Below are 12650 nucleotides of genomic sequence, written 5' to 3' on the forward strand. Positions count from 1 at the left end.
GCTCTCACAGCGGGGAGCTCTGCTCAGCCACAAGCCAGGCTGATGGCTGCCAGTACAGCGGTGGTGGTGGGAGCCTCTCCTGCCTCCTCAGCAGCGCTAAGGATGTCCAACTGCAGCTTAGGTCTGCTCCCTGCTGGCAAGTGAACATCCCCCGGGGGCTGCCAGGCTGCCAGAGGGATGTCTGATTGCCAGCTGAGGCCCAATCCCCTGGGGAGTAGGCCTAAGCCAGCAGGTGGTCATCCCCCAAGGGGTCCCAGACTGTGAGAGGGCACAGGCCGGGCTGAGGGACCCACCCCCCAAGTGCACAAATTTTTGTGCACCGGGCCTCTAGTATATATATGAAATGATATGACGTCTGAATGTCTGAAATGTGTTTCAAAATAATACAGGAGGGGAGGAAGTGGGCAGGATGTTAACAGGTCAGGTTTGGACATGGGTTAATGGTTGTGGGAGCTGATAATGGGGCTAATTGTGCTATTGTGTCTTTTTAAATATTTGAAAATCTTCATAATGAAGAGTGAAATAGGAGGTTAGGCTGGAGAGGGAAGAAGAGGCAGGGGAAGGACTGAACGGAATTGGAGCAAATTTGATGGATCCAGCAAGTCCCAAAGACCAGATATCTTTTTCTCCCCATCTCCCTGCCTCTCCCTAGTCCCTGGGACAAGCACACTCTGAGCCCTCATCCGAAAATCGCTAAGGAGGGGCAATGAGACGCAAAACCCCTGAGCCAGATGGTCAGAGGCCAAATGTCAGGGCAGAGGGTGACCCTCTCGACCATAGAGAAATCAAATCAGTGCCAACCCTGGTGACCCTGTGTTTGCCTTTGAGCAACACAGGTGAAAGTGTCCCTGCCTCAAGGGCATGAAGTGGAACAAGTTCATTTTTATTCATTTGGAGAATGCTGGCCGTTAAGGGGCCTCAAGTAGCCATTGACTCCATTCCCCTGTCCCCAAGGTCTGGGCTTTGTAGAGCTGGCTGGCTATGGAGAGCCAAGAAACCTATGTTCCTGTCCCAGAGCTGCCATATCTAAACTTATGAGAGCCCTGGGCAAGTTGCTACAGAGTCTCTGTACAATGGGAATGTACAATGGGAATAATTGCTGTCACTGGTGTTGGGGCAGGGCAGGGCCACTGGTCACTGAGATGTGGACTCTGCTGGGCCCAGCTTTCTCTGGGGATGCTTTGCACAGAGCTGCCTCCTTGGGCCTCTCCCAGCCCCCGCCTCCTGGCCTGCCTGCACCAGCCTCTCTGCATCTGTCATCAGTCCGCTCTGCTCCCCCAGGACCAGGCTTTGTTTGGGGGCGACTGGCAGGCTGCCCGTGCGCATAGTGGAGGCAGTGACGCCCGCTGCTGCAGACAATACTTCACAGGCTGCATGGTTACCTACACTTCCAGCCGCCCCACACCCCACCATGGCCCCCAGTTCCAAGAAGTCCATAGCCCAGAATAGCCAGGCCACCCAGTGGCCCATCCCCACCCCACCCACTGCTTGCTCATAGCTTCCATCCAAAGGGAGAGCAAGCAGGGCAATAATAATCCCCAAGCTCCTGCTGTGCACCACACGAGACATATGCCTTGGCAAATTGCACTCTTACAGTCCTAGGAGATGAGTGCTGGGAGTAGTTACATTTTACAGCTTCAGAAAGTGAGACTCAGAAAGGAGAAGTGACTTACCCAAGGTAAGTAAGGGGCAGAGCCAGCACTGGGGTCTGGGTTGATCTGCCCTCTAAGTCCATAGGAGACCCCTGAGCACACAGCTCCAGGCACTGGTGTCTGTGTCAGGCAAGATCAGCACCATATTCTTTCTTTGAAATTATATATATATATATATATTTCAGAGAGGAAGGGAGAGGAGAGAGAGAGAGTAAAAAACATCAATTATGAGAAAGAATCATTATTCAGCTGCTTCTTCCAGGTCCCCTACTGGGGATGGAGCACGCAACCCGGGCATGTGCTCTGACCGGGAATTGAACCGTGACCTCCTGGTTCATACGTTGACACTCAATTGCTGAGCTACACCAGCTGAGCCAGTTCCATATTTTTGAAAGCCGAGTTTAGACAGGGCCTGAGAGGTTGTGCTATCTCTTCAGAAGAAGCCAAAGACTATGACATTCATGGCCCCTGGTGTCCACTGAGGTGGGGACCTCCAAGTCAAGTGCCTTTCAGTCTGAGGGACAGGTTTCTGCATCTCATGCTGAGCCCCAGCCTCACTCAGGCTTTTGCTTCACCCACCCCCATCTCTGTGCTGGGCCAGGGGGACAGTCAGAGAACAGGCCTCTGCCCTCCATACAGGGAAGGGAGGCCCCCGAGGGAGGCTGGGAGGCCAGGCAGAAGCAGGGACCATGGCAAGACCTCTTCCTGAGTGTGAGCGGAGCCAGGAGTCCGATAGCTCATTCCACATGGAGAAAGTGAGACCGGGGAAGGGGCATGGGAGGGTTCAGAGAGTATCACACGCAGCACACAGCCAGCACAGTGAAAACCCTGGTCTCTGGGCTCCAGTCCAGGCTCCCTCCACTGCACGTTTACTGTCCTCCCCTGCAATCCCTCCTCACTCTGCCGTCTACCCTTGATTTAACCTGTTGTCTTGCTTGTCTTAACTGGTGGGCTTTACCTCAGACCCCCATTTATCCCTCTGGGGAGTCTGAAGGATCACAAATTACCAAAGGTCCCAAATGACCAAAGGAACCCCAGATGCAACGTCAGCCACAGGGGGAACATTGTATGTGGCATGTTGTCATGCCTTCTGGCCTTTGCTCCTGCGATTCTCTAAGCCTGGAGAGCCTTTTCCTTCTGTTCTCCTATTGGCCACTCCTTCTCATCCTTCAATACCCAAGAAGAGTCCCAATATGTCCCCCTTGGGGAAGTCTTCTTAGAGATTCACAGGAGAGTTCGTCACCCACTCCGGGTGCTCCCATAGGGTGTTTTAATGACTCACTTGTGGGTCTCCCGCTCCCCACTAGATGGAGCTCCCAGAGGCCAGAGACCCTGTCTGAAACACCTTAGATCCTGCCACAGTGCCTAGCTTGGGGCCTGGGAACAGAGTAGGTGCTTACAGAATGCTTGAGGAATGGAGGGACAGTAGGCCTGTTGGGGCACATAGACTGTAAATCACTTTTCAAAACCAGGGGGGAAGCAGCAATCCAGGAGAGCTTCATGGAGGTGGCAAGACAAGATATGGAGCAGAGGCGGATGACAGGTGTCCTGGGCAGCCTGGATACCACTCATGAGGCCCTTGCCCTCTGTCTCTGTCTGCCAGGAAACCTGCCTGGTGCCACTGGCCAGGGGTGGGCAGGTTTAGAGGAAGATGACAGGTGTCCTGGGAAGCCTGGATAGCACTCATGAGGCCCTTGCCCTCTGTCTCTCTCTGCCAGGAAACCTGCCCTGGTGCCACTGGCCAGGGGTGGGCAGGTTTAGAGGAAAGAATCAGGCCCCAAGGCATGCAATCTCCCCTTGGAAGCGTATGGCTGGGGCAGCTGCTGGGGGCAACAGCTGGTGTCTGTCCCTAGAGCCCAACGGCTGTGTGTGCCTTAATCTCAGCTCCTTGGAGCCCCCCAGGCTGGCAGGTGGGCCGATTGGACAGAATGGAGGCAATGGTAGAGGGGTAGGGAGCCAAGGCCCCTCCCCAGGCCCCCACAGCTGCCCACTGGAACTTGCCACATGTGCTGCCCCCATCACCAGGCCTCCCATCACCAGTCCTCTCCTCTGCCCAGAGCTGCTCCTCCCTCAGCCCTTACATGAAGGCCTGGTCTTCTCTAGGCAGGAAGACTCAAAGTAAAAAGTTTAAAATAGACCCCTGGCCGGTGGCTCAATTGGTTGAAGCATCGTCCCCTACACCTAAAGGTAACAGGTTTGATCCCCAGTTGGGCACATACTGGAGGCAACCAATTAATCTCTCTCCCTCTCCCTCTCTCTCTTTCAAAATCAATAAAAACATATCCTCAGGTGAGGGTGTTTTTTTAAGTTATATTAGAAACTGCAAAGAAGAGATGGATGCCACAGCCCCTTAGTGTTTTCTTTCTGGATGGAGTAGGGGGCAACAGACACATAGGTGGAGGCAAGTGTTCACACTGGGACCAAGGTGTGGACGTACCTGATGCAGAATATGAGCAGCGAGTGTGAGACACGGGTGTGGTGTGGACATGGGCATGAGGTGTGTTCTGTAGGTGAGGGGTACACAGCATGTAAGGTGTATACACGTGTGAGGAATACAAGGAATATGAGGCATACAGAGCATATGATGTGGAACGTGTGTGAAGCAGAGATGGTGTGAGAGGTGTACACAGTATGGAAGATATGTCCTTTATGTGAGATATACGCATGAGTGAGGTGCACATGGTGTGGAAGGTGTAAACAGAATGCAAGGTGTACATGGAGTGTGAAGTTCACATGGAGTGTGAGGTCCACGTGGAGTGTGAGGTCCACTGGAGTGTGAGGTCCACGTGGAGTGTGAGGTTCACTTGGAGTGTGAGATCCACGTGGAGTGTGAGGTTCACTTGGAGTGTGAGATCCACGTGGAGTGTGAGGTGTACATGGAGTGTGAGGTTCACATGGAGTGTGAGATCCACATGGAGTGTGAGGTTCACATGGAGTGTGAGGTCCACGTGGAGTGTGAGATCCACATGGAGTGTGAAGTTCACATGGAGTGTGAGGTCCACATGGAGTGTGAGGTCCACTGGAGTGTGAGGTCCACGTGGAGTGTGAGGTTCCCTTGGAGTGTGAAGTGCACACGATGTGAAAGAGGTGTTCGGTTTGGGAGGTGTAGACGGAGTGTGAGGTGTCCACAGTTTATGAGGTGCTCATAACTATGACTCAGCACAAAGCGGGAGGGAGGTATGTGGGTGAGGACAAATGGTCCATCCAGGGAAATGTGCCTGTCACTCTGTCCTGGACCCAGACGCTGGACCCCTGGCATCATCGGCAGGAGAGACAGAGGGACAGCCTCTGGCCGTTCACAAATTCTTTCATGTGTCAATTAAAAAGCTACTCGGAGAGGTCTTCTCATGAGCTTTCTGTCTTAACAGAACCCTTAACATGCCCACCTTCACACAAATAATCACCTTATTTGTGCTGTTTTAGCAAGCCACAGTGAGTTTGTATTTCAGACCCCAGGAATCTGGGTCCACGAAGACCCCTGTGCTCACCTCAGAGGCAGAAAAAGGCTTTAATTACATGAAGAATAAACTTGAAGGAGAGAGACCGAATGAATGAATGAACTCGGGTCTTTCCAGGAGGCAGATATTGGGTGGATCTTAAATTGAGCCTCAGCCATCCCTGCCTCTGTCAAACATCTGAGCTCCAGCTAACTTCCTTCACTGGCTTCCCAGTCCTGGGGGAGAACCTGTCTGTAAGAGGGGAGTGAGGGATGCATGAGTGAGGTGCACATGGCATGTGGGGCTGTTGGGGTGAAAAGCAGTGCAGGCTACCGGGGTTTCTCCTCCAACAATGCCAAGCTGGCATCAGGCACCCCTTCCCCGTGTACACAGTGTACTGTACACACGCTTTCATGTGCAAGAAGCATCCCATCCTCACCTCACCTCACCCTGTGAACCGTCCCATCCTCACCTCACCCTGTCAGCCATCCATCCTCAACCCCATCTTATGTCAGCCCCACACCCCTCACCCAGCCCAGGCAGCAACAGACATTCGGGCAACACGTTCCTGGAAGGGCAGGAGCCATGCCTTTCTTGTTCCCCATAGAATCCCCACTCCTGGATGGCAACTGTCCCATAGAAGGCGCTCAGCATGTTCTGTCTGCCTGGAAAGGGGTTCCCCAGATGGGCACATGGCTCACCCCCAAATCCCTTTGACCTCTTTGCTCAAATGTCACTTTGTCAACCTGACCACTCTAATTCTGCAACCAGTCTCGCCCTGACACCCCAATCCCGCTCACCCTGCTCTGCTTTTAATATTGTTTCCGCGGCACATCTCACCTGCTAGCATACCCGTCATTTCCTTATTAGTGTGCTCACTGCTTCCTGTTGTTCTTTCTGTTAGAATGCCAGCTCCACAAGGGCAGGGAACGTTGTTTTGCTTTATTCCCAGCACCTGGCACAGAACACGAGCTGCATAAGTATTTGCTGAGTGAGTGAATGAATTAGAGTGGATGACTGACGGTGGGCGTGGGCCCCACAGCGCCCACAGTACACACACCACCCACACAGCCACCCCTGCTCACCAAGGCAGGAAGGAAGTTTGCCTGCCATTTGTGGTCTCCCTGTGCCCTTCCCCCTCCCCGTGGATCCCTTTTCTTCAACTCCCAGTTCAACTGCTAAACTCCCAAGCCCTGCTGATATGTGAGAGGCTGGAAAGTAGCCCCAAGTGGGAAGTGTGGCCATCTGTGGAGAATCTCTGGGACCCTGGCCCTGAATCTAGGACCATGGCTATACCCTCTGACCACCCAGATGGGCCCAGGGCAGGAGCCATGCCCAAGTGGCAGGCAGTTTCAGACTTTCCTGGCGAGTAAGGTTGGCAGGGGACAGAGGAGTGTGCTCAGGGTGCATCCAGGAACAAGAAAGGAAAGCCTGGGGACAGAGAGGGGACCTGCAGCTGGCCCTGCCCCACCTGGCCCACTCATATTTTCACCGTCTGGCCCTGTGGCACCCCCATCTGGGGCCAGGCATGTGCCAGGCCATAGGGAGAGGCCGCACGTCCAGTCTGGGCAGGGGCAGGGTGCTTGAGGACCGGGACAGGTGCAGGCTGGCTTGGGTTTCCAGAGGCTATATATATATATATAAAAAGGCTGCCGGGAGCCCAGGGGCCGGCCGCTCCCTGAGGGCGCAACACTGTGGGGGCCCAGCCAGGAACGCTCAGCATTCCTGTCCAGAGGCTGGCTCTCCATTTATAGCCTGAGGCAGGCAGGCCAGGGAGCTGAGGAGGGGGGACTAGAGAGGGTGGAGGAAGAAGAGGCAGGGAGCCCTCCCCACCCCCCACCTGCTACCAAAAGAACTCTTCCATGTGAAGAACGGAAAACCAAGGCCCGGGGTGAGGTGTGCACTTGCCCCAAGTCACATAGCCCACCAGTCCGCTCAGCCTTGAATTGGAGGAAGAGGTGGCCCCTCCAGAGGACCCTCAGCACATTGTCATTGACCTCACCCAGAACAAATCCCCGAGGGACACCCTTGACTAGACTCTGCAATATTAGAATTTGGACTCTTTCAGCTTCCAAACTTGATGTCCTTTTCCTCCCTGCCCCCAACCCAGCACCAGGGCTCAGGACATCCTTCTCTAGCAACAGGGATGAGATGATGGTGCTGGCAAGCCTCCCCCCAAAGATGCAGTGGCACAACCAGGAGAGCGACCTTGGGCAGGCATGGGTCCCCGTCCTGGAGAGATCTGCGATGCTCACCGAGCCCAGGGATTCCCAAGCTCATCAAGCAGCGGAAGCCTCATAGCAAACAAAATTCCATGCGGAAGTCTAATATGAAAGTGGCGTGCACCTCTAGGGTGTGTGAGCATTTTTTAAAAAGTGCTCCCTAATTACTGAAGAAGATAAAGCTCCAAATCAAGTTGAAAGCTACCAAAGCAGTTTAGATTCCTAAGCCACAAGGGATAAAATATTAAACGTGTTTGGTAAGTTTAAACATAACATGTATTTATTGTCACCTTGATGGCAGCCCTGAGGTTGTTTTCCGAATGCAAAACACACAAAAAAGCCAAGTTGTAATCATTTAAGTCTCAGCATGCGATTTATTTCTGTGTTTTCTTTGCTTGCTCAGGTTTGAGAAAAGTCTAGATTTGTATGGATATGTGGTTTGAAGAGCTCACCTGGAAATCTCAAAGTACTCTTCAATAAAATGGTTTGATTCACTCATTCATTCATCCAACAAGTATTTACTGAGTGCCTACTGTGTGCCAGGCATTCTGCTGAGGCCTGAGCAAGTGGGAAGAATGTTTGTTTCGATCTAAATCACTAATGTAACAATTATTCACATTCTTCACTGTGAGTGGTAGTCAAATGAAAAGACTCAAGCTTATAATAAGCACCAAATCTCCCTTTGGTAAACTATTACAATTTTATAGCAAGCCATGTGTAATTGCTCAACATAAAGTAACATGCCCCAGGTCAACGGGCCTTAGTCTTGCCTGGGAAGAGCAAGTGTGACTGAGCATGTATCTCTAATCATCTATGCAACTGTCCAGTTTAAAAGAAATACAACCATCCTCATTAATGACACATTTCAAGAAGTTCAAATATAGAGATTCAAAAGGCCACCCATTCATTCATTCGACATTTATCAAGTTTGTACTATGTGACAGCCACTGTGTTGGTTTCTGGAAATGCCATGATCAACAAAACGTCCCTGCCTTCATGGAGCTACATCAATCAATGAACAAAACTAATAAAGAAGATAATTAAGGAGTGGCTGTGCTAAGAAGGAAATGAGCAGGTTGATATGACCCAGTTATCTTAGAGAGGATGGTGAGAGACATGTGAGCTAAGACCTGATATATGAAAAGCAACCAATCTTGAAAAGAGCCGGGAGACGGTGCTGTAATCAGCAAGAACAAGGCCCTGAGGCAGGACCTTGCTCAGAGGGTTGGAAAACAAGGAAGGTGGTCAGGCCAGAATGGAGTTCAAAAGGGACAGTGATTCAGGTGAAATTCCAGAGATGGGCTGAGGCAGCTCATGCAGGGTCTTCTAGGCCAGGGTGTGGAGATGAGATTTTATTCTAAATGCAATGAGAAGCTGTTAGGGAGTTTGAAGCAGAAGAGGGTTATAATCCCATTTATGTCTTTAAGGGATTACTCAGGCTGATGTGTAGTGAATGAATACACTGGAACAAGAGTGGAAGTAAGAAGAGTAGCCAGGAGGCGGTTGGGTTGTCCATGCCAGCAGTGTGACAGCTTAGTCCAGGATGGTGACACTGGAGATGGAGAGACTTGAGAGATGTCTTAGAGGTTAAGTGGAGAGGTCCTCCACATGCACAGATCTCTCCTCTGGAACTCTGGCCTCATAAATCCTCTTGCCTACTTGACATCCCCACCTGGATATTGAATATGCATTTCAAATTTTGCCCAAACTCGGGCTCTTGATCTATCACCCACAAACCTGCTCTTCCCCCACTTCACTCTTCCTGGAGTCATCCTTAAGTCCTCTTCTCTCAGTGCCCACATCCAATTATGAATAAGCCTTGCTGACTCCATCTTCAAACGGCCTCATAAATCCTCTTGCCTACTTGACATCTCCGTTTCAAATTTTGCCCAAACTCGGGCTCTTGCTCTGTCACCCACAAACCTGCTCTTCCCCTACTTCCCTCTTTCAGGAGTCATCCTTAAGTCCTCTTCTCTCAGTGCCCACATCCAATTATGAATAAGCCTTGCTGACTCCATCTTTAAAATATATCTGGAATTCAACCACTTTCACCATCTCTACAGCTGCCACCCACATCTAAGACACCATTACTACTCATTTGGAATATTGCAATAGCCTCCATTTGCTCTCCCTGCTTCTGCCCTTGCTCTCTATAACCAATATGCTCCTGTTAAAATGTAAGTCAGATTATGACATTCTTCTCTTCTGCTCAAGCCCTCCAGTGACTTTCCAGAATACAATTCCTTTGCTCCCCCTCTGACCCTATCTCCCACCACTCTCCCACTGGCTCACCCTTCTCCGGACATACCGGCCTCCTTGCTGTACTTTAAATCTACCAAACACAATCCTGCCCCAGGACTTTTGCACATGCTTTTCCTTCTGTCTGGCTCCAGATGTCTATTTCTGCTCCCCCCCCTTCATTCAGAACTCTGCTCAAATGTAATCAGCCTAAAGAGGTCTTCCCTGACCACTCCATATAATGAAATAATCTTCATTACTTTGTTCCCTTGCCTTGTTTTATTTTTTTATAGAACGTATAACCTTCTGACATCATACAGTATATTTCGTTGTTTATTCATTTCTTGTCTATCACCCTACCCTAAAATGTAAGCACCATGAAAGCACCTTAATTTTGTTCATTACTTTATCCTCAACACCTGGACTAGCACCTGGCACACCAAATTGATGCTCCTCTTGTTTTATTTTTTTTTATAGAACGTATAACCTCCTGACATCATACAGTATATTTCTTTGTTTATTCATTTATTGTCTATCACCCTACCCTAAAATGTAAGCACTATGAAAGCACCTTAATTTTGTTCATTACTTTATCCTCAACACCTGGACTAGCACCTGGCACACCAAATTGATGCTCCATAATATGTGTTCAATGAATAAATGAAAGTGGTGTTATGGTGCAAAGGGAGGCAAACATTTCATGAAAGGGGTTTTCAGCACTACTACGAGTGAAGAAGGCAGGGCTCCAAAAGAGCCCTCTCTAGGTTTGGTGGGAAAGGGGGGCTTCCCAGCATCCAGGGGACCAGTTAGGAAGGCTTCCAAAGTTAGTGGGAAAGGCACAAAAATCATTCTTGCTTCTATCTCTGTGCTCCAGAAGAAGAGACCCAAGGGAGTGTCTAGTCCAAGTGAGACCTCTAGCCAGAGTGCTGAGAGGAATGTGTGGACTGCAGATTCAGGAAGAGGCTGAGAAGCCCTATGGGGGTAGGTACACCCGAAGGCTTGTGAGGGAGCCAGAGATCCCATGGGGTGGCCGCCTCCTCCTATTTTCAGTCTCTGCAGTGGGCCTGCTGGGAAGAAATGCAGCTGCAGCCTCAGTGGGAGCTGAGCCCTGAGACTACATGGCCCCTGTCAGGGCTCTCAATGCCCCAGCCAACAGCTGGGGAGCCTACAGGGAGGCTACAGTCCACCGTTGCCAGTGACAGAAGCAAGCCCTTCTTGTTAATATAGCCTTGCACCTCAGACTGTGGGCTACCACATCTTTTGTCTCCAGATTCTCACCACAATCACTCCAAGAGATCGCTATTATTATCCCCAAATTTGCAAAGTGGGGAAATAGGCTCGGAAGGCCAGTGACTTCCACAAAATCAGACAGGAAACTGTGAGGTCTGTACTGGAACTTAGGTCATTGTTCTGCAAACTCCACACTGAAGTGATGTTCTCAGGATGGGTCTGGGGATTCGAGGCCTTTTCGCAATAAGCTTTTCTGGTGCAGCACTGCGGGCCAGACAGGAGGCAAGACCTGAGCAGATGGAGTTTTCTTTCCAGATGAAGAGATAGTTCCTCCTAGAGCGGCACTGGATACCCAGGTGCCAAAATGTGCAGGTTGAGATGGTCAAGGAGTCCGTTTCCCTCCCTCAAAGCAGGGACCAGAGCTGAATTTGGAGAGCTTAGTGCAAAGCTTTCGCAGCAATCCTATACACCGGTATAGATGCAGCTGGATTTCCAAACGTCCAGGGAAGATGAGCAGGAGCTGGCCTAATGAGCAGGCTGTCACGTCCAGTTTGACTCAGGTTTACCCACTTAGACTCTGGGAGTCCATCTCTGGAGTCGATCTCTCGTTTGCGCGTTTCTCTGCCTCTGACTCTAGCCTTCTGCTTTCTGACTGTCTCTCAGCCTCTTGGGTATATCTCTCACGGACTCACTATCTCAGCTCTGAGTGTGTCTCTCTCCAAATCTCTTCCCATCTGACTTCTACGCCTACCCTGCTTTTGGGTCCTCCTACCCCAAATCAGAGGACAGAGGAGCCCAAAGTCAGTTGGGAGGTGAGCGCCCTCGGCCAGCGTTTCCTGTGGACACAGGGAGAGTCTTGTGCTGGAGAGGTTTGGAAAGAGTGTGCCCGGGAGCCAAGTGCAGCCGCGCCGCGTCGCGCTGCCAGCTTCTGCCTCCCTTCCTGCCTGGGGAGGAGTCAGAGCGCGCGCGCTCCGGGTAGAGAGGTAGGGGGATGGCCCCCGCGGCCACCCAGGGGATCCCAAGCTCCTCCCTTCCCTGCTCCTATTGGCCTCGGGCGCCCCCGCCCCCAGCAGCCGGCTCCAGCTCGGGGGACCAGTAGGCTACTACTGGATAAATAGCCCCCGGCGCCCGGCTTGAAGTTAGGGGTGGAGAAGCCCCAGGGCACTGCCGCCACTTTCCCGGGTGCCCGTCAGGCCGGACCGGATAGGGCAGGGTGGGGGGTGAGCGGGTATACATCTAGACCCCCAGCACTTTGCTCTCACACGGCGCCCGGCCGGGGCTCCAGGGTGGGAGAAAGTTTAGGGCAACCCTTGCCGCTGGGGTTGGGCAAACCCTGGACTGCGCCTCCCCGGGCCGAGATATGGAGCTGCTGTCGCCACCGCTACGCGACGTAGACTTGACGGGTCCCGACGGCTCTCTCTGCAACTTTGCTACAGCGGACGACTTCTACGATGACCCGTGTTTCGACTCCCCGGACCTGCGCTTCTTTGAGGACCTGGACCCGCGCCTCGTGCACGTGGGCGCATTTCTGAAACCTGAGGACTCCCACTTCCCTGCGGCTGTGCACCCGGCCCCCGGCGCCCGCGAGGACGAACATGTGCGCGCGCCTAGTGGGCACCACCAGGCGGGCCGCTGTCTACTCTGGGCTTGCAAGGCGTGCAAGCGCAAGACCACTAACGCCGACCGCCGCAAGGCTGCCACCATGCGCGAGCGGCGCCGCCTGAGCAAAGTCAACGAGGCCTTCGAGACGCTCAAGCGCTGCACGTCTAGCAATCCTAACCAGCGGCTGCCCAAGGTGGAGATCCTGCGCAACGCCATCCGCTACATCGAGGGACTGCAGGCGCTGCTACGCGACCAGGACGCCGCGCCGC

The 12650-nt window shown here is 52.2% G+C and overlaps 1 protein-coding gene across 1 annotated transcript in view; it reads left to right on the top strand.

The window, feature by feature from the left end:
* The first annotated feature begins 11935 nt into the window (after window positions 1-11935).
* MYOD1 (myogenic differentiation 1) overlaps window positions 11936-12650 on the top strand; it is a 3165-nt gene continuing 2450 nt past the window's right edge. Inside the window, exon 1 of the mRNA XM_014530880.1 lies at window positions 11936-12643. Within this exon, the coding sequence (XP_014386366.1) occupies window positions 12140-12643 (504 nt within the window). The 5' untranslated portion in view covers window positions 11936-12139. The remainder of the gene's footprint in view (window positions 12644-12650) is intronic.

This window comes from Myotis brandtii, unplaced genomic scaffold (genome assembly GCF_000412655.1).
Source record: "Myotis brandtii unplaced genomic scaffold, ASM41265v1 scaffold782, whole genome shotgun sequence".
Lineage (NCBI taxonomy): Eukaryota > Metazoa > Chordata > Mammalia > Chiroptera > Vespertilionidae > Myotis > Myotis brandtii.